Source organism: Polistes canadensis, unplaced genomic scaffold, assembly GCF_001313835.1.
Source record: "Polistes canadensis isolate GaletaPanama2010 unplaced genomic scaffold, ASM131383v1 scaffold_134, whole genome shotgun sequence".
NCBI classification, from domain to species: Eukaryota; Metazoa; Arthropoda; class Insecta; order Hymenoptera; family Vespidae; genus Polistes; species Polistes canadensis.
Genome location: NW_014569681.1, coordinates 101,111 through 127,315, shown reverse-complemented (window position 1 = coordinate 127,315; position 26,205 = coordinate 101,111). Strand labels below are relative to the sequence as shown.

The 26,205-nt window shown below is 37.0% G+C and overlaps 1 protein-coding gene across 5 annotated transcripts in view; it reads right to left on the bottom strand.

Annotated features, from left to right (window-relative positions):
• Positions 1-869: 869 nt before the first annotated feature.
• LOC106788305 (chaoptin-like) overlaps positions 870-26,205 on the bottom strand; it is a 59,680-nt gene continuing 34,344 nt past the window's right edge. For 2 of the 5 annotated variants that reach the window (XM_014751454.1, XM_014751455.1), the window contains exons 2-6: positions 8,056-8,290; positions 6,922-7,376; positions 3,608-6,700; positions 3,112-3,479; positions 1,842-2,618 (exon numbers count right to left, since the gene is read on the bottom strand). In XM_014751454.1, the coding sequence (XP_014606940.1) occupies positions 2,052-2,618; positions 3,112-3,479; positions 3,608-6,700; positions 6,922-7,306 (4,413 nt within the window). In that variant the 5' untranslated portion in view covers positions 7,307-7,376; positions 8,056-8,290 and the 3' untranslated portion in view covers positions 1,842-2,051. The other 3 variants (XM_014751459.1, XM_014751458.1, XM_014751456.1) reach the window with 3 other exon arrangements.

Genomic DNA, 26,205 nt, shown 5'->3' with positions numbered 1-26,205 from the left:
TAGAGATCGTTTCGCGTATCGTTCGGCTCTTTTATTTTTGTGGAGGAGGAGGAAGAGGAGGAGGAGGAGGTTCGATGCTTTTTTTTTTCTTTTTTTTTGTCTTTTTTTTCTATTTTCTTTCTATTTTTTTTTTTTTTTTGTCGCGACTATAGCACCACCGCCCGGGCGTGCCTTGTCGATGTCACCGGCTTTACGAAAAAAAAAAAACAAAAAAAAAACTAGAATACAAAGTTTTATCTAACGGTACGGGATGGGTGTGGGGTGGGGGAAGGGAAGGGGGTGGGTAGGTAGGTATATCAAGGGATTCGTCCTGACCAACAATCGAGATTGTTATCGATAATCGCAAATATGTTTCGGAAAAAGGAAACGTTTTGCATGCTCGAGTGTAATAGTTTGGTTTTTTTTTTCATCTTTTTTTCTTTTTTTTCTTTTTCTTTTTCTTTTGGACGTTACAGGACTACTTGATACTCTTCGTATATGTATATATATATATATATATTTTTTGTTTGTTTGTGTTTGTTTGGTGCGCGTGTGTGTGTGTATTTTTTCTTTTTTTTATCCACACACGACGAAAGCTTTTTCAAATATCAATTCTTAAACGATCGAACTGACAAACGAATACCATCAATTAAATATAAGAAAAAAATGATCGTACCATTTTTTTTGTTTTTTTTTTTTGTTCAAACGTGATTTGTCTCTTATCGATTAGAAATATTTTGTTTTTACGAGATCGTTAAATCCTCTCGAGTCTTTCGAATCGAATTATTTACATTAGATACAACAACATCATCATCATCATCATCATCATCATCATCACCATCGGTATTAATAATAACATATTAGATATATTTTTTTCCTCAATATAATTCGTACTTTTTATATTACTCTCGTGTGTTCTCTTGTTTTAGTTTTTATTTTTAAAATTCTAACAACGCGTTATTGCGATTATTCGAAATTTTTGCTAATCGACGATTTAGTTCAAAAAGAACTCTATCTATTTTCGACTAGCATCATGACGGAATCGCTCAGAAGATGAAAGATGATTTACAGATAGAGAATAGGTAATGTAGTAATATCAGCCGAATGCGACTGTAAACGCGGTCTTAAAACCTGCGGTTTGCCGAGTCATTAAGAAATTCAATGGGTCCCCGTCGTTCCATCCTTCGTTATTTGCGAGTCCTCTACCAAATGGAGTCTGGAAATATAATGGGGCGGTCCTTAGAGTAGTAGTGAATTACCGACGAATGCGTTCTAATAGAAACGATTAATTCCTTCCTTTTTTTAAAATCTTAGCTACATACCGGTTTCTCTTTCAATTATTATTATTATCATTTACATAGTATATATAACTGATGTGTATATTTGTGTGTGTGCATGTGTGTGTTTGTGTAACTATTACAATATCTGCACTGAGTTGGCACGCTTATATATCTATGTAAGTCCGATAAGAATTTAATAAGACTCGTAGAAAATCACATATAAAATGTCCAATTTTCATGACGCCATTTAAAACACGCAGACACAAAGAGAGAAGAGAGTGCTGCATACACAATCGACAAACAATATAAGAATTGTTTATATTCTCGTTTGGGGATTGTTTTATTTGCGGGTTTATTAACGCGCACAAATGAACTTTAATAGTGATTTATTTTTCTCGTTGCGAGTTTTTTTTCAATCGATTGATAGGAAAAACTTTATCGTTTTCTATCGAACGCTCGTAAGGTAAATGTTATATGTATATGTATTACGGATGTGATCTCTCGAGTATGCATGATAATAGGCCCGAGTTTTCTTTCATTATTTTCTTATTTCTTTCGTTCGTTTGGTTTTTAATATTTCTCAAGAATAGTCCCTGAGAGCTATATAATATATTCGCACAGTTTCGTTCGAAAGTATTGGAAAAAAAAAAGAAAAAAAAAAACAAGAACAACATTGGATTCAGAGAGATGTACGCGAAACTTCCACGAGTCGAGAATGTTTCGAACAGCCTAAATTTGATAATTATTTCAGACGTTCGAAACCTCCACGAGTCGGGAGTTCCTCGACTTATCTCATACATTCAACGTCGTGTTGCCAACGTTACTGATGAAACTCGGATGTTGGCCTTCTTGGCTGGCCTGCCTGGCTGCATGGCCGGCCTCGCCACTTTGTATGCTGAAGTGTCTATAAGATATATACTCGGGTGGTATCGGCTGTTGATCCCTTTTTACTGCCTCTCGTTGTTTCTTAACTTTGAGGTAGCCCAAGATCGAGACGAGCAGGAGAAAGACAACGAATCCCATACAGCAGCCAACTATGAGACCGAGTCTTCTCGTGAGAAAACTGCTGACACCACCCATGTCCCCCATCGAAGAACCATCGCTGCTTATCACCGCGCTCGGCATTTCCAAAGTTTTAACTTCGGTGCAACGGCTTGTCGGGGAATCCGCCATCTGCGTTACAGGCGTAGATTCGATCATCTCGTCCATCGATACGTTCAACTGGCTCACGAGCATCTCCTCTTTGAGATTCGTCAGCCAGTTGCCAATCCCGAAGATACAGATAAGGTAGCGAGTGTTTGACGTCATCTTGGAGAGTTTTATCGAACGGGCGTTAGGTTCTAAAATTCTTCCGCGTACCTGAAACGAAGAAAGGATAACAGTTCATTTACGATACGGGATTAAACGAATGATTATTGTCGAGAACTCGGCTTTAACTTTCCGTTCCATTGTTTAAACCAAAAAAAAAAAACAACGCTATCGTTACTCTCCATTATCGCTCTTTTCTAAACTTAATCTTTAGAATTTATAGTATTTCTATATATATATAAAGTTAATGGGGTAAATGGGACCGAACGTGAGGTGTTACCGCCTTGTCGGAGAAACTTTAATGTTCTGTACGGTGAACGCGTTCAACTTTTATTAGCCATCGGTAGAAAGCGACCGTCTTACGTGGGTTAAATGCGCACGGGGGGAGAGGGGGGGACACTGTGTTTGGTCGACGATTCGTTTTACCGGCGGTAACACCGGTCAGTGTGCGAGCCAGGTAATATTGCGGTAGAATAAAACTGGGGGAAGAAGAGATAAAGGGATTGGGAAAGAGAAAGGGGGTTAAAATACAAGCTTTTACTACCTCGTCGACGTTGTCCAAAGCGTGATAAGCGACCTGGTATCCTCGTAGCCCGGAGTGATTTCTACTCTGCCAGGACACCAACACTGAGAACGGTTGTATATCCTGGATCGCGAGTTTTAGGATCAATGGTGCGGAGCAGAAAGCATGCGGATCGAGGTCGAGGAAAACCAGGCCACGCAATTCCGGTGGTTGTTCGCACTTTAGCAATCCGCTTTCCATGTCGTTCACTCGCATACCACCACCACCATGACCGCCACCGCCGCCACCACCGCCGCGATTTCGGCTCACGCCACCTCCCACCAGTTTTTGATGGTCCCGTAACCATTCCCAAAGCTCCTGGGATTCGCAGTCGCATAGTAGAGGATTTTCTATAGAAATTGTGATCGGTCCGAGATTAAAGTATTGATTTTGTCGAAGGGTTAATAAAAAAAAAAAAAAAAAAAAAAGAGAAAAAAAACTAATTCAAAGTTATACGAATGAATATACAAGTATTTACCTTCGGCTCTTAAACTTCTTATCTGGGTTTCTAATGGACGAAATGCGTTTAACGGTAAATTAGCTAAGAAATTTCTGCTTAGATCCAATATTCGTAATTTCTTTAAACGTTTGAACGCGTCCGGCGATATAGATGATATCCAGTTACCGTAAAGATGTAGCTCCGCGAGATTTTCTAGATGCTGAAACGTGCCTTTTCCTATGTTTCTTATCTGATTATAAGAAAGGTCGAGTATTTGTAGTGCTTTCAAATCGGGCGGGAAATCTTCCAGCTCTTTCAAACGGTTGTGCGTTAGATTGAGCAGTCTCAGATGTTCCAAGCCCTTCAATCTCTCCTGAGGTAAAAGCGGGAGCTCGTTGATACTGAGATCCAAAGTTAGGAGATTCGGTAGACTGCGAAAAGCGCTTGGCGATACTCTTGAGATCATGTTACTGGCCATAAAGAGATGCATCAGGGCGGGAAAGGCTTCGAAATCTTGGCTGGTAACGATCGTGAGATTCGTTCCAGAAATGTGGATCTCTTGTAGAGTAGGATATCTTGCCTCGGAACTTATCTCGTGTATTCTGACGAGAGGATTGGCAGTGACGTTGAGCCAGGCAAGACTTGGTATATTCTGAGCGGATAGCGCGACTGCCGGTATCTGTCGGAATTTGTTCGCGGCCAATTCAACTTTGCGCAAGAGATTCGATCGAGCGAAGAAGTTAGCCGGAAGGGCGGTCAAATGATTGTGACTAAGATCTACGGATATCAAACGGGATAAGTTTACTGCTGCGAAACCGGAGAGGGTTGTGATGTAATTACTACGTAGATCGAGTTCCCGTAAACTGGTCAATCCGTTTAAACGGGACATGTCCACGTGGTCTATCTCATTGTTTGCCAGCGAGAGAAACTCTATGGTAGTTGCGTTGGTCAAGACTTCGTAAGGAATCTCTATGAATCTATTCCCGTCTAGTCTGACCTCCTTCAATGAATCCAATTCGAGGAAGAGAACTAACGGTAATACGTTAAGTAGATTATTGCTCAACAACAATTTGGCTAAATTTTTATTCTTCGAAAACAATTCGGCCGGTATTCGATGGATTTGCGCGGAGTCCATGGCAAGGTGCTGCAGGGACGGTAAACCGTCCAATGAGTTTCCATTGATTTGACTAAAATTATTGTAGGATATCCTTAGGATTCTCAATCCCGGTATGTCCAACCTGTCAAGACCCATGGCAGTGAGGTGATTGTGTTCGAGGTTAAGTTCGTAAAGATTATTTAATCCTCTGAAGGCACCGTCTTCGATTACACTAACCGTACAATTCTTCAGATTTAAAGTTCTAATAGGTAAACCTTCCTGGAATATCTTGTCGTGCAATACGTTGAGATTGTTGTTAGCAAGATCTAGTACTCGCAACCGTTTTAAAGCTGTCAAAGCGTAAGGATCCAATCGTCGTAGACCGTTGTCCTGCAAATAGAGTTCCTCGAGTTCGTGCAATTCGGAGAAAGTCCTAGCGGTGACGTGACTCAATCGATTCATGCTAAGTTCGAGGAATTTCAAAGCTTGCATTGGCTGAAAGGCGGTATCCTCTATTCTTGAAATCGAGTTGTTCGTGAGATAGAGTCGTTCGACCAAAAGAAGATCCCTGAAGAGGGGAGCCTGAAGGCGTGTCAATCTATTGTGCCCCAGCCACATGATTCTGACAGAGGCTTGTCCTCTTAAAGAATCGTTGTGTAATACGCCGAGTCCATTGTTGTCCAGTTGAATGGATACCAAAGAACTACCGATGTTTCCGTTTTGTCCGATTTCGTTGGACACTTGAAATACGTCTCCCAAGACGGCTAATAAATTTCCTTGAAGATTAACGTGCTGAAGACTGTGCAAAGATCGTAAAGCACCGGTCTCCATGTCGGTTATCGCATTGTTTTGTAGATGAAGCTCTAATAGGGATGGTAAAGGAGCAAATACTCCTCTCTTTACTTCCGTAATTTGATTGTCTTGCAGCCGAAGTTCTCGCAATTGTTTTGCTTTAGCGAACGTTCCTACTTCTAATTCCCGTATGTTATTACCGTCCAGAGACAGGGTCGATAGATTTTCGCAATGCTCGAGAAAGTCCCGCGGTACCTTTTCGATGTAATTACTGCTCAAATGAAGTTGGGCCAATTGTCCGAGGGTGACCAATCCTCTCGCGTCGATCCTTCTTATGGCGTTCTGTTGAAGATACACTACCGTGAGACTTGTACTACCGGCGAACGTTTCCGCAGGTATCTCCAATATATTATTTTCCGCTAGGAATAGTTCTTTCAATTCTGGCAACCTTGAAAATACGCCACGTATATAATGTATGTGATTATGACTTAGATCGATGGACCTGAGCTTTTGATTGGCACGAAATGTAGCGACATCTAAGAACACGATCTTGTTGTGACTAAGATCGATAGACTCGAGATCTATCAAGGATATAAAGGCGTCTTTGTCGACCGATTCTACGGAGTTATAATAAAGCGAAAGAGTCTTCAACGAGGGACAACAACGGAAGCAGTTGAGAGGTATGTTCTTGAAATTGTTGCTGCTGAGATCGAGAAAATTTAATGCTTCCAGTCGCGAGTATCCATCTTCTGGTAACTGGGCGACCTCGTTCCAAGCGAGTTTCAATGACGTTAAGTATTCCAACCTTCTAAGCGATGTCATAGGAAACATTCTGATCTTATTCTCTGCCATATCAAGATCCTTCAACGTAGTTTCCAACCCGGCGAACGCGTACTCCGAGATTCTATTTATTTGATTTCCCTTTAGGTTAAGTTTTATCAACGACAATTTGTAAAAGCTGAAACTTAGTAGTTCGTGAATGAGGTTAGCTTCGAGATCGAGAACCTTCAAACGGTTCAACGTGGACATCGCTTTCTGTGGTACTCGTGGTAGCCTACCGGATACGAGTGCCAACGATTCCAAACTCTTGTCCAATCTTACGAAAGCATCCTCGCTTATTTCGCGAATCGCCGAATGAGAAATCTGCAAGTGTCTAATTTGCGAGCCAGCTGGGAAAGCTTGGGGTCGGAGTTCCTCCACCTTCCGATCCAGTTCGTAGACGCTTAACGATTGAACGAACGCTCCTGAATAAGAGTAATCGATATAATATATCAAATGAATCGTCGATTTGAAGGAAAAAGGTGCTTTTTCGATTATTATTATCATTAATCTCGACGATCTTCGATGTCATTTATTTTTCGAAAAAAAAAAAAAAAAAACCAATAGCAACAAGTTTGACTTTAATTTAACGGGGTCGAATGAAATAAAATCAAATCAAATGGGAAAAAAGTGAGACGTTGGTTACCTTCCGGGCCTGCAGCTTGAATGACGCTCGACAAGGCATTCTTGAGCGACTCTTCGGTTGCACCGGCACACTCCAGGAAGAGACCATCTTCGAAATTGTAACAGGGACATCCCGGTATTGTTTCCGGCGGCGGGCACCTGGCGCTTTTCGCTTCCTGTGTCGCCATGCAGGCCGCCAGGACCACCGAATAAAGGATTCGGAAACCGTCCCGTCGTCGATCACTTCGTTGTTGTGTCGGTGGTGATGGTGATTGGTATTGTTTTTGTTGTTGTTGCTGCTGCTGCTGTTGTTTCTGTTGCTGTTGTTGTTTGTTCTCGGACGATTCTTTGCCATTCGCCGGCAAATCCCAGCGCTTACGTTTCCTACGCGGCCTCGTCGTCCACATATTATTATTATCGCGCCACTTCGGTCCCTTCTCGTTCCGATTCGTTCATCGTTCTTCGATCCTTCCTATTCTGTAACATAAATTTCGATCACAAATTTTACGTCGAGAACGATAGTAGTAGATGCTTAACGAAGAAAAAGTAAAACAAAGGTATCTCGATTATATATCTTCGAATTTTTAAAAGTCCATTTAGTTCGCCGTGAAAATTAATGAGATGATTATCTCTGATATTTTGAAATTAATTGTTTTTAATGAACTAGACATTACGTTAGAGAATGAGTTGAAAAGTAATTCAACCAATTAAAATTCCATCGGTTGACTTTATGCGATCCTAACGTTCATTGGATCTGAACCTACCAACGGTTGACGTTGAATTTAATTTAAGATGAATCTGGCAATCCGATTCGAACGAGCTAATATTGGAAAATATTTCCCTCGGGTTTATTATCTCTCACGGGGTAGTCTAGAAATACCGTGACTTCGATAAAGGTTCTACACGAGTGAGATAGAAATGTATAGTAGAATGGATATATTGCGAGGGTGTATATTTTTTCTTTCTTTCTTTCTTTATTCTTCATTCTTTTCTTTTCTTTTCTTTTCTTTTCTTTTCTTTTCCTTTCTTTTCTTTTTATTTTGTTTAGCAGTATGTCACGTGCACGGTCACAGAGAGAATAAAAAAGTAGCTCGATAGGTGCGTATAGTTGCGCTTTAGATTACAACCGACCGAACAGTTCTGGGGGATAACTTACTTTGTTAGGGGTTGCACTTGATACGAGGTAATGGTAGGTCGTGCACCGTCCGTCCGTCGCGTAGAAAAATCAATATTCGCGTTACCCCTCTAGTAGTAGTAGTAGTAGTAGTAGTTATTCCACCTCCTTCTCCTCCTCCTCCTCCTCTTCCTCCTCGTCCTCTCTTCAGTAATAAATTTTACTTCTTTACGGAAGTTCGTCGACGTCCCGAACGATTTGTAAGGATACGAACAATCTTAAAAATAGTATATATCTGTATGTACTTTTCTTTTCTTTTTTTTTTATGCGCTTTACCGAAGGAGAATCGAAACGGGAACGGGAACGTTTAAAATAATAAATACGTCTCCGATCTCTAAAGAACGGAAGAAGAACTACGGAATAAAAGGGGAAAATGTTACAACGATGGAAGGGGCGAGGGGAGGGATGGCTAGGGAGTGAAGAAGAAAAAAATGTTATCGATCAGCAGGATAGCTGGCACACCTTATTCATTGCATTAATATTTTGTTTCAACACCCCCCCCACGCCCGCCCGCCCCCGATTGTGTTGGGCCCGTTCTTTGTTCGCGTTTGCATTTTGATTCGATGATAACGGTATACGCCCACCGCCCGCATGGGAATTTTCAAATTGGATGAAAATATAAAAATATTCCGAATAAGTCAATGGGAGAGATATCGATGGGAAATATTCGCGAAAGCATCTCGACATCCATGGATGAACGCGAGTAGTAGTAGTAGTAGTATTACTGCGAGAGAGGATTTCCCAATGGGCACCCACCATCGACCAATGGTACCGTCGAACGCATTGCGAGGAAAAATAAGTAAAAGCGAATGCGCGCGAATGGAAAAATCATTCGTGTTAGAAATTCAAAAACGATAGAGCGCGCGTATAGCCCAGTCGAACAACGTGCTGTTTTCTCGAGAGGAGGGGAGGGGGTTGAGAAGGAGGTATGGTGATGGTGATAGTGATAGTGGTGGTGGTGATGGTGCTATGTACAAAAGTACGATGCCGGGGAAATAAAATATCCGAGTGGAAAGCTTTATCCGACGAGTGAGTCCGTTTCGAAAAGATACGCGAGAATAAGAATAGAATAGAATAGAATAGAATAGAAGAGAAAAGAAGAGAAGAGAAGAGAAGAGAAGAGAAGAGAAGAGAAGAGAAGAGAAGAGAAGAGAAGAGAAGAGAAGAGAAGAGAAGAGAAGAGAAGAGAAGAGAAAGGGAAACTTAAAAGATACGTCACATTTTATGCACAATAGCGAAGGAAGTCGAACGCATCGATGGATACTTGACGGGGTTCTCTTTTATCGAACTGAACCACCGAGGCTCGTAATTTGGCTTTACTCTTGTAGACTGTAAACGAGATCGATAGATAAAGAAAGAAGGTAGTATAGTGGCAGTGTGTTAGAGTACGTACATAGCTTACTTATATATATATGGTGGAAAGAGCTAGAAGGAGAATTTTTGATAAGAAGGAATCAATGATAAGTAGTATAAGAATCCTTTTGGAAAGGAAACTTTTTGAGTCTTTCTAGTGAAAGGTGAACCAATTTCTTGTTACTAGTTTTGTTTTTGACTCGTAGTATCTTAAAAAAAAAAGAAAAAAAAAAGAAAAATTATGTCTTTTTTTCTTTTGGATTGGGATTAAATACTAAAGTATTATTTTTCGAATAGGCAAAAAGTATTTTTGAAGTATTTTTTTCCTTCGTCGTCGTCAGGAAATAGCCACTTATGTTCGTTCTAGATATCGTATGCGTGAGAAGTGCGAGTGTTGTTGTACACACTTCCCGGTATGAATACCTTGTTACATCTCTAGGAACGCAATAACGACGATGCGGTTATAGCAATGGAGTTGTGCTCGCAAGCATCGCACACAATGCCATTGGTGCACTTCAAGTTTTCTGAACATCTCATAGGATAACACGTCTGGTGAAAGCTGTGATGCGAAATGAATGTGTGGAAGTACTACGACGAAAACGTAATTGTTCTATATGGAAAATTTTCCATTCTTCGATACGTCGCGACGAGTAACGAGAACACATACATAGAGAAAGAGAAAGAGAGAGAGAGAGAGAGAGAGAAAGAGAGGATGGATCCTCGTTAACGTAATTTTAATTATTCGTAGGGAAAACATTATAAATTGTTATTTTCATTGATTTTAATTATAACCTTTTGAAACTTTAAATACCCCTTTTTCCTATACCAATGTGAACTACGTTGATCGAATATAACGATAAGTTACGAACTAACGATAAGTTATTACGATCGTTATTTCTTTACAGCTGATGTTAAAAATAAGTTAGGCAAAAAATAAACTTTACCAGCACCAGAAGGATTAACATGATATTAACGATATATTATTTTGAAAAATATCTAATTGCATAATATAATATATATACAATATATAAATTGATTATTTATTCAAATGAAATGTTTAGATTTCTCAACGGATGATATCAATGGGGCAGTGTATCTCGCTAAACTGTACTTCCAATTCAATAGCCAATTTGGATCGAATCAATTTAGAGAGAGAAAATGTAGGAGGACTCGCGTAGGTAGGATACGGTATAACAGAGAGATGTATCAATCGTCTCGCTTAAGCGGAATCGACGCGGATCCGTATGGATCGGTTGGATAACCATCGATAGGTATTTCCTGTGCGGTCGAGGACCAGCCTAACTCTCTCCGGCCAGAATGTTCTGCTCCATTACACAGCCGCAACGAAATTGAATTTCCTTGGCGTGGCTCGGCTTGGCTTGGCTTGGCTTGGCGTGGCGTGGCGTGGCGTTGCATGGTGTGGCACGGCACGAGCCCACACCGATGTCGTGTGTCTCATCTCGCGCAACACCGTTCACAGTCTCGAATCACTATGAAAAACTTGTACGATAGAAAGAAAACTTATGGCATGTAAAGAGAAGAGCATAATGGTTTGGGGGAAAGGAAGAAATGAAAACATAAAAAAGGGATATGAAAATCTACTCGAATCGAAATTCGAAAAAAACATAATGGATAGATGTAGAAAATATATCGAGCTTATATTAGATTTTCTTTTTCTTTTTTTTTTTTTTCCCGAATGAAACTTAAGATCGAACGATTTGATTAATTATTATTCGTTTTATATTATATTCGTCTTGGGTATTATTAATTTTGTCGAAAGAAAATAAATAGAACACGGTATATTTATTCACTTATACTATTATATATATATATGTATGTATGGGTTTTATGTACCTATATCCAGACATTAATTATTGGAGTGCGTGTTAAATAATTAATTCTTCATCGATCTCTCTTGGTGGAATAGAATATAAAAGGGAAAAAGGTAATAAAAATGAATATGTGTGTAGATATAGATTTGCGCGGGCGCGCGACATAGGAAAGAGGTAAAAGAAAGAAAGAAAGAAAAAAGAGGAAAGAGAGAAAAAAAAAATAATACAGAAAAAGGGTAAAACGAGCACACAACAGTTCCGAGTGCCTCGCAGTCGTTCGCTTATTTAAATAAGAACGAGAAGATGGTAATGAGAATGCAAATGGTACGGCGTACGTTCACGCGAGCTTTGTTGCACATGCTACGAAACAATAAAAAGTCAGAGTCCGCGATGACCGCGGTTTAATATCGTGTAATGCGAGGTTAGAACGATTCTTTTAAAGTAGCACGACGTGTCGATGAAAAGACAGTAAGGCAGAAGAAAAAAAAAAACAAAATACCAACTTTCTCTCTCTCGAGAGATTAACCCGTTCTTTTTCTTTATTCTCCTTCTTTTTCAAAATAATACTCTCTCTCTCTCTCTCTCTCGCATATATGATATAATATTTATAATACTTTCAATAATAACAACAACAACAACAACGACGACGACGACGACGAGTCGGTCACAAATTCCAACGGTTATCCGAAATAGAGCTTAAAAACGCTTAAACATCACATTCATGAATTTCTACGTAGGACAAAACGTAATACGTGTACGTTTTATAGGAGATTCACGTAACGCTCGTATTTCTATACACGTGCATAGATACGTGTATATACATATATATACATGTATATATATATATCAACATATCCTCGCACGAATATTTCTAGACGATATCGAAAATCGATACGTCAATTATTTATCGTACGATTTGGTGTCGAATACCAATAGGAAGTGTCGTAAATATTGTTAATATATATTTTCTTTACGAATATTACGAAATATATACCCGGGGGGTTTCTAGGTCAATTGATATAATTATAACTATCATATTCTCTCTCTTTCTTTCTCTTTTTCTCTTTTTCGCGAGATAGTTAATGAATTCTTCTAACGTCGGCAGAAAGTTACTTCTCGATGGGATGTCAGAAGCCGCAGCACCACCTTTTCTGTAAACAGCAGCCGTACGGTTATTAAAAAGCGCACTCTTATCAAGTTGCCTACTTAACCTCGTTACATAAAAATTCATGTTAATGTATTAACATAGTCGTACGCAACGTTGCCCATATACAAATTCAATTATTTCCTTCGTATCAATCTTTATTTTTTTTTTTATATTATATCTCTCTCTTGTTTCCTTTGTTTCTTAATATTGTTCGAATTTGAAAATGTATATATATATAGTGAAGTATGATTATCTATTATTGATCTTAGATATGCACGCAAATCGATGATCTAATTAATCATTTCCTTTCGAATACACAATAGTACTAGTTATTATTTACCTAATAATCTAAACGGATATATTGATTGTTTCTTTTCAACGAGCGATAATTATCTAATCAAATCAAAATTAATTGATTCTGATATAGTGGTAAATGATTAAAATATTTATATATGTATCACGTAAGTGGTGATTCTTACTTATCAACATACACTTCCTTCGATTTATATCACTGAAGTGTTGATAATAAATTTTTTCACTTGACCGTGACCTATCTGATATCGAGAGAGGGAGAGAGAGAGAGAAAAAAACAACAACAAAAAAAAAGATTAATTATCGTAAAATACTGCTTTTTTTTATTCGGTAATAAAAACAATGGTTGTTTTGACTCCTATAGAAAAGAAAAAAATAAAAATCATATTGTATTTATTTAATACTGGTATACGATAAATATGATATCTTTATCGATAATGCGAAATCGTTACATTTGTTGGTATTTACAATGATAGTTATCGAACGATACTTTTTTTAATCTAGTCCAAGGCCGTCGTAACACACACACACACACACACACACACACACTTAACAGTTGTGTATGGATCGATCGTTTCCTAGAGTCAGCACATTCAAAACTGCGCCATTCTCGTCTTTGGAATTTGTCTTGTAACCGCGTGTACGAGTATTACGACAGGGGGGAGCGAAAGGAAACACCATAAAATTTTCATAGCGTATTATACCAAAAAAATATAATAGGAAATTTTGTTTTGCATATCTTTATTACGAAGAATATGATGGACGACTACGACGTTGCAGATCGATTCGCATAAAAATTGGTTTTACAAGTTGATGTTTTTTTTTCCTTTTTTGAAATAACGAATACCAATTGTATTATTTACACGTGATGGAAAAGCTTTCTCGCAAAAGAAAAAAAAAAAAAAAAAAAAAAAAAAAAAAAAACTCTGATACTCCTACTTTCCATTATTCGAGAATGTGACTTTTTTTCGAGCGTGAAGTTCTTCTAAGAGGATCCAATCTGTTTGTAAAAGCAGAAACGNATATCTTTATTACGAAGAATATGATGGACGACTACGACGTTGCAGATCGATTCGCATAAAAATTGGTTTTACAAGTTGATGTTTTTTTTCCTTTACGGCTATGACGGTAACATTTATTCCCAAAGAGAATGAATAGATAAACAAAATTTATAAAAAAAAAAAAAAAAAAAAGAAAAAAAAAAGAACTGATACTCCTACTTTCCATTATTCGAGAATGTGACTTTTTTTCGAGCGTGAAGTTCTTCTAAGAGGATCCAATCTGTTTGTAAAAGCAGAAACGCTCAGTTCGATGCTTGACCGTCTCTCTTTATCCTTTTTTCCTCGATTTCCATTTTTTATCTCTGTCTGTTTCCCTCCTTTTACTTCTCCATAAGTCCTTCTTCTTCTCTCTCTCTCTCTCTCTCTTTTTCTCATGTAAATCCAAGAAGGTCCCGCAATCTCGCTGGATTACGCGAGACCACGAACGATTTTATAGCGCAACACACGAAAAGACGTCTTTCTTGAGTATTCTCAAGGAAAAACCTTTCAAGTTCGAGTCAAGTCTCAAAGCGATCGGGAAAACCTTCTTCTTCTTCTTCTTCTTTTTTTTGTGGTTGGTTTTTCGTCTTGAGGATAAATTTCTTTGAATCTTATAGCTTAGTAAGATGGTTGGTTCCCTGTCATTCGATACTGGAACACGTCGATTTTGTTCATCGAATTTCAAAAGAACCTTTTCGTGTAATATTTTCTTTAACGTTGACGTATGTATCGGATAAATATCCTCGAATGGTTGTATCTTCGTTTAAACGTGATCCTTACGTCGAGAAGGAAGAAGAATTGGTTAAGTTCTTTATCGTTTATGAGTAATTACTTTTAACAAACCAAATTAATTGAGCCATGAGAAACGAGAAATGAGAAACGAGAGAGAGAAAGAGAGAAAGAGAGAAGGAAGAGAAGGAAGAGAAATATTTTCTTTTAAGAAATAAATCAAGTAAAAATCTAATTGAAGAGCTTTAATGAAGTTTCCAAGCGTAACACGAAGGCCTTCGCAAGAGTTCAGATTATTATGAAGTGACTATGCTATTGTTTATCAGTCACCTTCAAGTCACGTTGTTCGTGGAACTTTCCAATGCAATAAAAAACTTTTCTGATAGCATCTCGTTTCGTCGAGGAAGATGGGTTATAGATATCGTCATACCTTCGAGATAGAAATCGTTTTTTTTTTCATAGTTTATTTATATTAAAATATCGAAAAAATTCTTTCTTCGTCGCATATTCACTCACGGTTATTCCATACTTTTTTATAATGGCTTTTGTTTTCTAACGTCTTAACGTATTTTCTCGAAAAGATATTTTTTCTTTTTAAACAAAATCTAACGAACGATTTTTTTTCCCCCCTCCTATTTTCTTATTCGTGAAGGAAAAAGAGACAGTTGATCCGTGTATCTGTGATATGTGCATATCAATGAATTGTATTGTAAGTAAATACTTTTTCTTTTTTATATAAGTTAACGATACACACACATATTTGAAATATAATACAAAACCGAAAGATCGCAATATATATATGAAGATGGAAGAATCCTTTTGTCGTTATTCTTCAGTTCGTTCACAATTTTTTTTCTTTTTTCCTTTTTTTCTTTCTTTTGTTAAGAAAATAAATGTAGGTTAGCGTATCAGTATGTCAATACGATATCTCAACCTATTTCGAAAGTAATATTATATTACAATCGTTCGTATTACTTTTCTAATTAACCTTTATATAATTGCAATATATTATTGTTAATTAAAATGCGCAGAGAGTTTAATTTAATATACGTCGTAACGTTTGTTAAAACGATTTCATTTTCCACTGTAAATATATCGTGCAAAAATGATTATACGTAGAAAAATATAATTATATATCATATATATGCAAGAGAAAAATAATTATCGTAACAATTGTATACCACCATAATGTAATATTTTTTAAGCTTTCAACAAATTTCAACCGAAATTAGAAAAAAAGATATTCGTATGGATTTAAAGTAATAGTAGTACGTATAATTCGACAAATTGAATCATCCAACAATAAAAGATATATTTACATAATTAATATTACGAATTATGAAATTCTTGATTAATCTCAAATTACGTTTATCAACGAAAGATAAAAATACGTTCATTCACGTTCAATATTCTTACTTTAAAAATTCTTTTTCAAGATAAATTCTCCCAACATTTTTTCCCCAAAGAATAGCGATTTACGTTTCCGCGAAAAGACGGGCAACCTTCCCTAAGAGTGGGATAAGGAAGAGATACAATGAGAATAGAGTTTTAGGAGAATACCTACGGATAAGAAGAAGGAGAAGAAGAAGAAGAAAAAGAAAAAGAAGAAGAAGAAGAAGAAGGTAGCAAGCAAGAAAGCAAGCAAGCAAGCAAGCAAGCAAGCAAAAGAAAAAAGTGAGTACGCGACGAAACACCACCCCTCGATGAAGTATCCAACGTTATCGCGAAAGGAAATCAGACCAGTTTCCGCGGTACGAGCTTGCAGGTTGACGTTCACAAAAGAGGGACACGGTCGTCGACGACGGTGTGTCCCTCCTTCACCCCCGATGTGTTTTTTTTCTTTTTTTTTTTTTCTAAAAACTCTCTCTCTCTCTCTCCCTCTCTCTCTCTCTCTCTCTAAGGTTAAAAAGATGACGGAAAGTCAGCCGAGATACTTTCGTGTATGTGTCGTTTACTACATATATATATATATATATATATATATCTATATATATATGCGAATATAAAAAAGAGAAAATGGACGAGTTAAGTTAGTAGACGAGCGTAGGGGAGCAACGTGGGAGCTTTTTTTGAAAGAGCTTTCGCGTAGTGGGAGGGATAGGGGGTGGGTTCCTCTGGGGTAGTCGTTTGCTATGAAGATAACCACCACGATGTAACAACCGAGGTACATTAGCTCTCGGAGGAAAGAGAGAGAGAGTGAGAGTGTGAGAGAGAGAGAGAGAGAGAAGGAAAACGAGATAGAAAGAGAGGGAGAGGGGGTGAGTTGGGTAGGGAGAGTACGGTCGCGTCCGTATTTATCGCAACCCAAATCTGAAATGGAACGAATTCTCCCTCCCCCTACTCCTGGCCCTGCCCCTGCCCCTGCCCCTACCCCTACCCCTATCCCTACCCTCCTGGCCGTTAGCGTAGTCTACTAGCTCGTGCCATTTTTTTTCATCAATATCCTAATGCTCTCGAGAAAGGTGAAGGTAGAGTGTGTGCGAGAAAAAGAGGAATGGAAGAAGGGGTGGAAGAGGAGGAAGAGGAGGAGGAGGAGGATTGCCTTCCAGGGATGCAACGAACAAGATGATGCTTTCTATTCGGATTTCAAACTCGTTTGCCAGTCGTCGACTCTAAGCTGAGAAATATGCGAGCTAAAAAGATAACAGACTAGTACTACTACTAGTACTATTACCACTACTACTATGTTTCAGTCGATTTAGGGTACCTTTGAAGATGGTCCAACCTTCGAAAGAATTTAATCTTTTTGCAATAGAGAGAGAGAGAGAGAGAGAGAGAGAGAGAAAGAGAGAGAGAGAGAGTTTGTTATGATATAGATAGTATTTTTATGGATTATGATTTTTTTCTTTCTTTTTTTTATGGATAGGATAAATTTATATTTTAATAATAGAGATTATTTTTGTGTGCATTTCAGTTATAAATTTATCAAGAAGAATTTTTTTAATTCGACGAGAAAAATTTTTGGTAGAAAATCATATAGATTCTTAGGGGAAGCTTTTCGACGATGAAATCGTTTGAACCCAAACCCTTTTTCTATCCATTTTGCACATACACACACGCGTACGTATCCACGTGCCTCTAAATTCTCATCCAAGTTCATACTTACTCAAGCAGGTGTGCACGCGTATATATATACACACACACACACACACACACATACTTATAGAATATCCTTTTCTTGTTTGTATCGTAACGATGAAACTCTCGAATGGCCATGAAATAAATTCTTCCTTGATCGTCGAGGCAAGCATGTGTGGTTTTACTCCTTGCACGAAAATTTTGTGCTTCATTTGACACGACGCTTAGGGGAATCCTCTCTCTCTCTTTCTCTCTTTCTCTCTTTCTCTTACATTAGATTAGGTTGTAATATGTATGCATGCGTGAGCGTATACAATGTGTCACTCGTTGGAAAATGTGTATGAGAATGAAGTATACTGTTGTCGGTAGCGACTATTATTTTCAATTACTAAACACAGTAATGTATATATATATATTTTTGTGTTGTTATTTTTTTGATTTTTTTCTCCCGATTATTATTTCGCAAAGGTTTGCTTTTGACAATGTATTTTCATTGCGAAGATGTCGGGACCGACATCAATTTGGAAAAGAATAATGGTTGAAATATGTGTACGCGTGATATCAGATAGTATAATATATCGGAAAATCAAATGTAAGTCAACTCGTTTTTGTTTTTTGTTAAAATTTGAAATAGGGGCAAGATCTTTTTTGTTTCTTTTTTTTTTATTCCCGTAATTACAACTCGTCTCGCATCAAATAATATATCATTTCTGTTTCCTATATTATTATTATTATTTTCTTCTCCAAACAGATTGGTTTCGAGAATACTAACGAAACAAACTTATCAAGAATTTTTCTCGTGTGAAGCAAACAAATTTAAAGAAGATAATAAGGGTGGTGGGGGGGGATAGGGTAGGTAGGTAGGTAGGTGGTCTAACAATAAGTCTTTCACTTTGTCGGCTATTTAATGTTCTCTCAGATACTACAGCTGATAACTATTTGTCCTATTCCCATTATTTTCACGAATCTCTCTCATTCTCATTCTCTTTCAAGTTTCTGCATTGCAGATTAGAATTATTGTTTTAAGGAAATAGTAATGCGAAAAGTTTCGTTAGCGGGGGCTTCTTCGAGCGTGCTTTTATAATAATGGTATTTTGTGGTTATAAAATCTGAAGTCTTTCGTGAAAAGAAAATAAAAAGAAGAAGAAGAAGAAGAAGAAAAAAAAAACGAAATGAAGAGTCAAAGGGTTGGTGGGTATCCTTGCTGTTTCTCGCCTTAATTAATTTGTATTCAAGCCTTTACCACCCGCTGACTAACGACGATGCTCGAGTAGTTCCATGTAACTATGTAATACATATATATATATGTAAATTGTAAATATATAAGACGAAGAAGACGATGTGGTTCTATGTAAGGATTAATGTCGCTGATAACGACAGTATCGTTGAAAACAAGAAGGGATATGCATGTACTTTACAACATCGTTCATTTACCATCGGCTTATTCGTAATAATTAGTGTTAGTAACGTTGAACTTAATCGATTCGTTAGCTGCTTGAATCGCACACGTATATATATATTAACTAACGTGTAAAAGTTTGCAATCATTATTTAAATCCAAAGAAATAGAATATTCTTCAAAAAAAGAATTCAATGATTATTCGAATTATTGCAGTTGATTTATATGTTAAAAAAAAATAAACTTATGATTAGTAGCATTGTATTAGAATAAAGAGATAAATCTGTATGTAATAAACACAATTTTCGGAATAACGAATAATCAATAGGTTTATCTGTGATAGGAAAAATATAGATTGGCAGTGAACGATTATTGTATTTCAGGAATTCTTTATCAGAAAGTGTCAGAAACAGAAAAACTTGGGGATAGTAGGACGATATTTCAGTTTCTTTGGGAATTGGAATTTCCCAAATAGAAATTGCCTTTTTATTCTTTCTTTATCTCTTCTTCTTCTTCTTCTTCTTCGTATTCGTATTCTTCCTTTATTCCTACCTTTCCTGTGTTGTACTTCAGTTCGGAAATTCTCTTAATTCAGTAATCTCTACCGCGAAATCGGATTGTTCGGTTTCAGGCTTCCTTGGAATGGTCGTTGTACTATAGCGAGAAACTCTATAGTATATTGCTCCTTCGTAACAGGATGACGTGCCAATTCGAGTAGCTAGGGTAGGTGTACATACGTGTACCTGTTCATGTTTTGGGAGAACTTTCTAACCGAGAACTTTCTTCATCGTTTCTTCTTGCTTTTTGTACAAAAAGAAAAATATAAAAGTCCAATAAGATTTTATCGTACTCGCATGCACAAGTATAAAAACATACACACGTATATATGTCTAAGGAAAAGTATAATGTTGCGAAAACATATACAATTGTTCGTATATTTTCTACACGTAAGATAAGATAAGGAAATATTTTCTGGAAGTGAAAATAAAGTGATTTATCAATCGTCAAAGATTTTTTCTTCACATATCCTAAGGAATACCCGTTGTTTATCAATCATTTTATCATCGCGTTTTCGGTGAAATATACTTGTTAACATTTTACCAGATATATTCTCTTTTCTTGATTGATTATTATTTTCTCTTGATATAAATAAACAAAAAATTCCAATATATATTCGTGATGCATTTGTTATTATTTTACAACAGCGTCACACGTTGTTGCTGCTAGTTCGTTGTAATCGAAGATGAGATAAGAGAAAATAAGTTGCACGTTATGGTAAGACGTAAACAACGTGAATGATGCTTGTAAAAGTATAAAAATACTATCAGTGCGAGGGTACTCGGTGTTTTTCCTCTTTCACGTTCTCTCTCTCTCTCAGTCTCTTTCTCTCTCTCTCTCTCTCTCTCTTTCTCTCATTCTCTGAGAGTAAATGCAAATTTCGTAGTACCACGATGTAGCCGACACCTCGTGGCAACCCTAACGCAAAGGTACGCGCGTAGAATCCTCGTCGAGACTGTGGTTCCGTGGCTAGCTTTTGATTTATATTCGAGTCACGGCACAGGTGTGTGATTTATACCTACGAACAACAGTAAAGAGAAAGAGAAAGAGAAAGAGAAAGAGAGAGAGAGAGAAAGAGAGACAGGTGGCATTGCTGCCCAAAGTGGCGGCTGCTCGACACTTGGGGGAAGGGTGGGTGGTTGAATGTTGAAAAATGAAGAAAAAAAAATAATAGGGGAAGAAAAAAATATGGAGAAGAAAATTTCTCGAACGTGGTACAACGTAATCGCGATTAATTAAATACTTTATCCGAAGTTCGAGACTTACGAGGATTTGGTTGTTGTTGGGTTAGCTTGAAGTTATTTTTGGTTCTTTAAAAAGAAAAAAATTTGCCCCATCTCATTTTGATCTCCGAAGAAGATCGATCGAACGATTTCTTACTGAAAAGACAGGATTACTATACTATTATCCTCACTTCTATATTTAATTAGCATGTTTAATGGGACAAAATTACTCGAAGCTAAATCGAGTTCTTTCGAAGGAGGGGTTGGGGTGGGGGGGGGGAAGTTTGCTGTCAACGAAGAAGAACCCTCCTATTCGTCTTACTAAAATTTCTCGAAAATTACTTCAAAGTTTGTACTGCGATAGACATTAAGGTGGTTACGTCAGAAAAAAAAGAGTCTCATGGTACGGTTGTTTTAATCGTTAACTCGATCGTGTCCTTGAACGAAACGATATAATGATTCTCTTGTTAACGAGAGAGATTATTTCTTTTTATTTTTTATCTTTTATTAAATAATCAATGCTTGTACGAATCTGTTCAAGATTTCTTACGAAAAAGATCAAGCTCGCTAAAGTATCTGCAAAAAAAAAAGGGAAAGCACATTTTTCCTCACCTTTTTTTATTTCGATAAAAAGGTAACTCAGTTAGTATGTTAGAAAGAAAAAGAGAGAGAGAATTAACTTTTGCTTTTTCCATCGTAGGAAATTAGGCCGATCTTATCGCGAAAAAATAGAGCATACAAAGATGTTTTTTTCGATTTTCCAATCGACCAGATGTCGTTTTCCATTACGATCATTTTTCTTCTTCTTCTTATTCTTCTTCTCCTTCCTTTTTTTTTCCCAATTGCCTAAACAAGATTATTTTCTCGATATTGTTTCTGTTATTCCTATCGATTCCACTTTTTAAATTTGCTTTCTCGTTTCATATAATCCAAGTGCAAAATAAAAAGCTTTTCGTTTCGTGAGTTTTAAATAGTGGTGGTGGGGAGGTGGAGTGGGGGGGGGAGGAGGAAGGCGGGCTTATGTTACGTTCACGAATGAATTTTAACCAAACAATTTTTTCCTTCATTCATATCACAGAAATCCGAATGACTGTCGTTAGTTTAACGAGCTACGTTTATTGTTTTGGTATTAATCCACCCACCCACACACTAAAACCCCACATCTGGATATTATATTAAATATCCCGTATGGTAGGTTTTGAGAGGATCAAATTCGAAAGATGGGACGAATGGTTATATGTACAAATCGGTGAACGGAATTGCGATTTGGATTAACGTGAAAAGCAATGACAACGAGAGAGAGAGAGAGAGAGAGAGAGAGATAGAGATAGAAATAGAAATAGAAATAGAAATAGAAACTTAGTAGGAGGGGGATGTCTTTCCTTAATATCTCGTTGGAATTAAAGCAAGTGTTGTAAACCGTGTAATATAGTTTGCGTATGATATTACCTACCCTCTTGGGCACTTTACAACCTGCTTCTATACACAATTACAGTTATATTACAGTTATATTCTATCTCTCTCTTTATCCAACATTGTCTTCCATTTAATTAATAACTGTTCCTTTTATTATATATATATTCGAAACGTATTTGTTTTCTAAAAGGGAAATGGCCTCAAATAGAGAGGCCGAACGAACCAACGTCGCGTTTCATGGACATATACTCGTTAAACGTATTAGTGTGTTAGGCGCCATAAATTTTAACACCCGTTGGCATACTGATTTATACTAACGCTTGATGGAACTCGACCATTTGTACAAATTCTGAGATACCTTTGGTTGAGTTAATTTGTCGAGTAAAAGGGAGGGCAGAGGGGGGTGGCGATTTGTTGATTAGACGTTGAAGAAATGTTCTTGTCTTGACGTTGATAACGCATGCTGAAATACGTTCTTAATTAGGGAAATAGAACAGAAAAATAGGGAATGTTAAAAAAAGAGAGAGAGAGAGAGAGAGATAGATTGATAAAATTCGAGAAAACTTTTTCCGTTTCGTATTGGGAGTACGTTTTTTTGATATCGGTCAAACGAGAGGGACACTTAATTACATTAATTAAAATAAGATAGTGAATTTCAGATAAATAAATGAATGAACACATATGTGTATGTGTATGTATGAGTGTATTAAATTCGATACTAGGTTCGAGTTAACAAAATTCGTTTCGATTTTCATTGTAGAGAAACCTTTTTAGTTATATTACATTAATTTCGATTGTTGTAAAAGTACGATGGAATTCGCGATAGTCGATACGGATTGTTATGTGAAAAATTTAATTGAGATTTGTCTTTTTTTTTTATTTTAAGTGAAAAAGACAAAAAAGAATCGGAGAGAGAGAGAGAGAGAGAGAGAAAGAAGGGAAGGAAAATGTAAAACGTACGAGATGACAAATAAAACGTCCTACGCGTTGTATATTTCCAAGTATAGTTTGGAATTTGATTAATTTCATTCAACGTCAAGAGGATTTACAGATTAACAAATTCTTTTTGGAAATTCCTAAGATCATTTTTCCTATATCTTTTTCTCTCTGTTCTTATTTTTTTTTTTTTTTTAATTAATTTAATTCTTTTTACATTTTTTTAATTTTTTTACATTTTGACGTATCTCGTTTATTTTTCTTTGTATACAGAAAAAGTAAAAAAGAGGGAGAGAAAGAGAGAAAAGGAAAAAGAGAAAAAGAGAGAGAGAGAGAGAGAGAGAGGGAAAGAGAGAGAGAAGAGAGAGTTCATTACACTCAATTCGTTGAAATTGTTTAACTATCTTATTGCATTAAGTATAGCAATCACGAACGTTTTCATCCTCCAAATGTTTTAACATTCGTAGATTCGTCTATTACGTCTATTCGCAACCGATCTCAAAATCTAAACTATTTCCCATAAATTTCGTTCTCCTCGTTTAGGAATATTATTACATTTTTATTTATTTTTTTCTTTTTTCCTCTTACCTTTAAACATTCTACCTTCCTACAACGTTAAATCCGTGTTATTCGACATTATATACGTAGCTCGCATTTTGATGAAAAGGGTGGGAAGGGGGGAAGGCAGGAGAGAAAAGCTGCTCCCCCGTTTTCCCTTTTGAAATTTCACATCGATTTCTCTGATTCGTGCGATCTTGCTTGAAAAGCTTCCCATCCCCCTGCCACCTATTCCCCTCGCGTCCCATGAGAATTCTCGTTAAAAAGAGTTGAACGCGTTGATTCTCCGAGACGAATGGAGTAGCAGGAAGAGGATGTACCTTTCGAACAGGTAGTCGTAGTCCTCCCGACGAATGTGGGATTCAAATTAGGTAATTGCGGAGATTTGTTAAAAAAAAGTTCGTCGTTAATTACGTTCTTCCATCAAGAGGATAGTACTATTTTTATTCGGAGAAAGAACGGGGAGATGAAGGAAATCGATACGGTCTCGGAATGTTAGTTTCCTTCAAAAAGGTATTATTACTCTATATTTTTATATTATATTCTCTTTTTCTTTATATTTTTCTTTTCCTCTTATTTTGTTTTTTGCATCCCTTAAAATATATTTTTATTTATTTATGCAGTTAGTCAGACGGTAGTAGGTATATTCCTTGCCAGGTGCTACGTGACTGGTAAGAGGTAAATGGTTTTATAGATAAGTCTAATCTCGCTATTAATCTTTTCTATCTTTTTATATTATTACCTTTATCTTGTTAGTTGGTGCTGTTTACCGTGTTTAGGAAACATTGTGTCCGAGGATTTATATAATTATTGTCTAACATTTAAAAAGATAAAATAGTTAGATGATAATAAGAAAAAATATATGATATATTAGAAAAAAAATACAGTAAAATGATTGCAATAATAATTTCCATTATCGTACGTTTGTACGTACGTACGTACGTACGTTCGTTCGTTCGTTCGTTCATTCGTTTATTTTGTATTTTTAATTTTGAAATAGAATGCATAACGTTGATCTTAATTCGTGACAACAAGCGAAAATATTTGCATGGATGTATATTATTTGAATATTTTGTATGACAGAAGATTATTACGTGACACACGTGTTACTTCCCTTCTCAATAATATAATATTTACTTTCGATTATACATAACTAGGTACTATACAATTTCATTTCATTCTAATCGAATTTTCGTCGATATATCGATCTTTGGAAAGAAAAAAAAAGAAGAAAAAAATTCGAGATTCCCCACATACATCATGGACAAGTTGTAAATTTGGACCATATGAGAATGTCATAGGAACGAATGTATCACTAATTGCTTCCTACCCATTAAGGGGATTCTCCAATTTGCAGAACGAGAACCAGTTGTTACGATTACTATTACTTTTTCTTCCTCTTCCTCTTCCTCTTCTTCTTCTTCTTCTTCTAATGCGAGACAAACGAATGCAGCACACGTGCAGCACAACGACGACGACGACACGGTTAGAAGAAGAACGCGACGTTATTTAACGCTGGCAGCAACGTTATTTAAAGTGTGTCCTATATCACATAAGAGAAACCCGGGCTCTTTCCTCTTTTATCGCGATTTAATTAATCAGTAAGTGCATCCTCTGTTGAACTCAATGTGGCTTTAGAGATCGTCCGCGGAAGGAACCCTCGAAAATTAATGGTAACGAGTAACGAGTCCTACAAATGTGTGTGTGTGTGTGTGAAACTACGTGAAACTACCTGTGTGGTATTCTGTACATAGTTCATGTATCTATATATTATATATATATATATATATACACACAAAGAAATTCGAATACGACTGTGTAAAGGTGAATTGTGAAGAAGGTTAGAGTTACAATTAACGCGAGTCAATTCGCGATTAAACTGAGGAACATTTAAAATAAACTCGACCGATTCGTCGAGTGGTACTCTTTATGGTAAAGTCCTACGGACGGAAAGAGAAAATTTTGATTTATTTCTCAAATTAATTAATAACCCTCGCGTAGGTAGGTTGAATTTGTCGTGTCTAAGGGGGTTGGAACCCTTTATTGGAATGTAACCAAGGTATATGAGAGAGAAAGAACGGAACGGAAGGGAGAGAAAAAAGAAGAGCGAGTGGATGGAAAGACTTTGAAATATATTCATTTTTAAAACCGGTAAAGGAAGGAAACGTTTAGGTGCTTTTTTCTTTTTCTTTTTCTTTTTTTGTTCTTACGAACGATACCGAGTACTTGTCCGCTCGCGTACACGTCCTGGAAAGTAACTCTTGCGGATTGGATTAGAGTACCATTGGCTGTGACGACTCGGTTAACATTGGTGCATTTTAATTATGGTCACCCCTAGCTTAGCACTACAAACCCCCCCTCCCCAACCCCGTTCCTCCCCACCTCGGGCCCTAACTTAACTCCCAGTCGACTTGCTTCTTCCAGCACACTCTTCCTCGAGTACTATACGCCATTACGGGGGTTACCGAGATTATTTCTACTAATTATTTTAATTACGCGTGCCTACGAAACGTTTTCCTGGGGTGAACGTTCCTAGAATCTAAAGTATAGT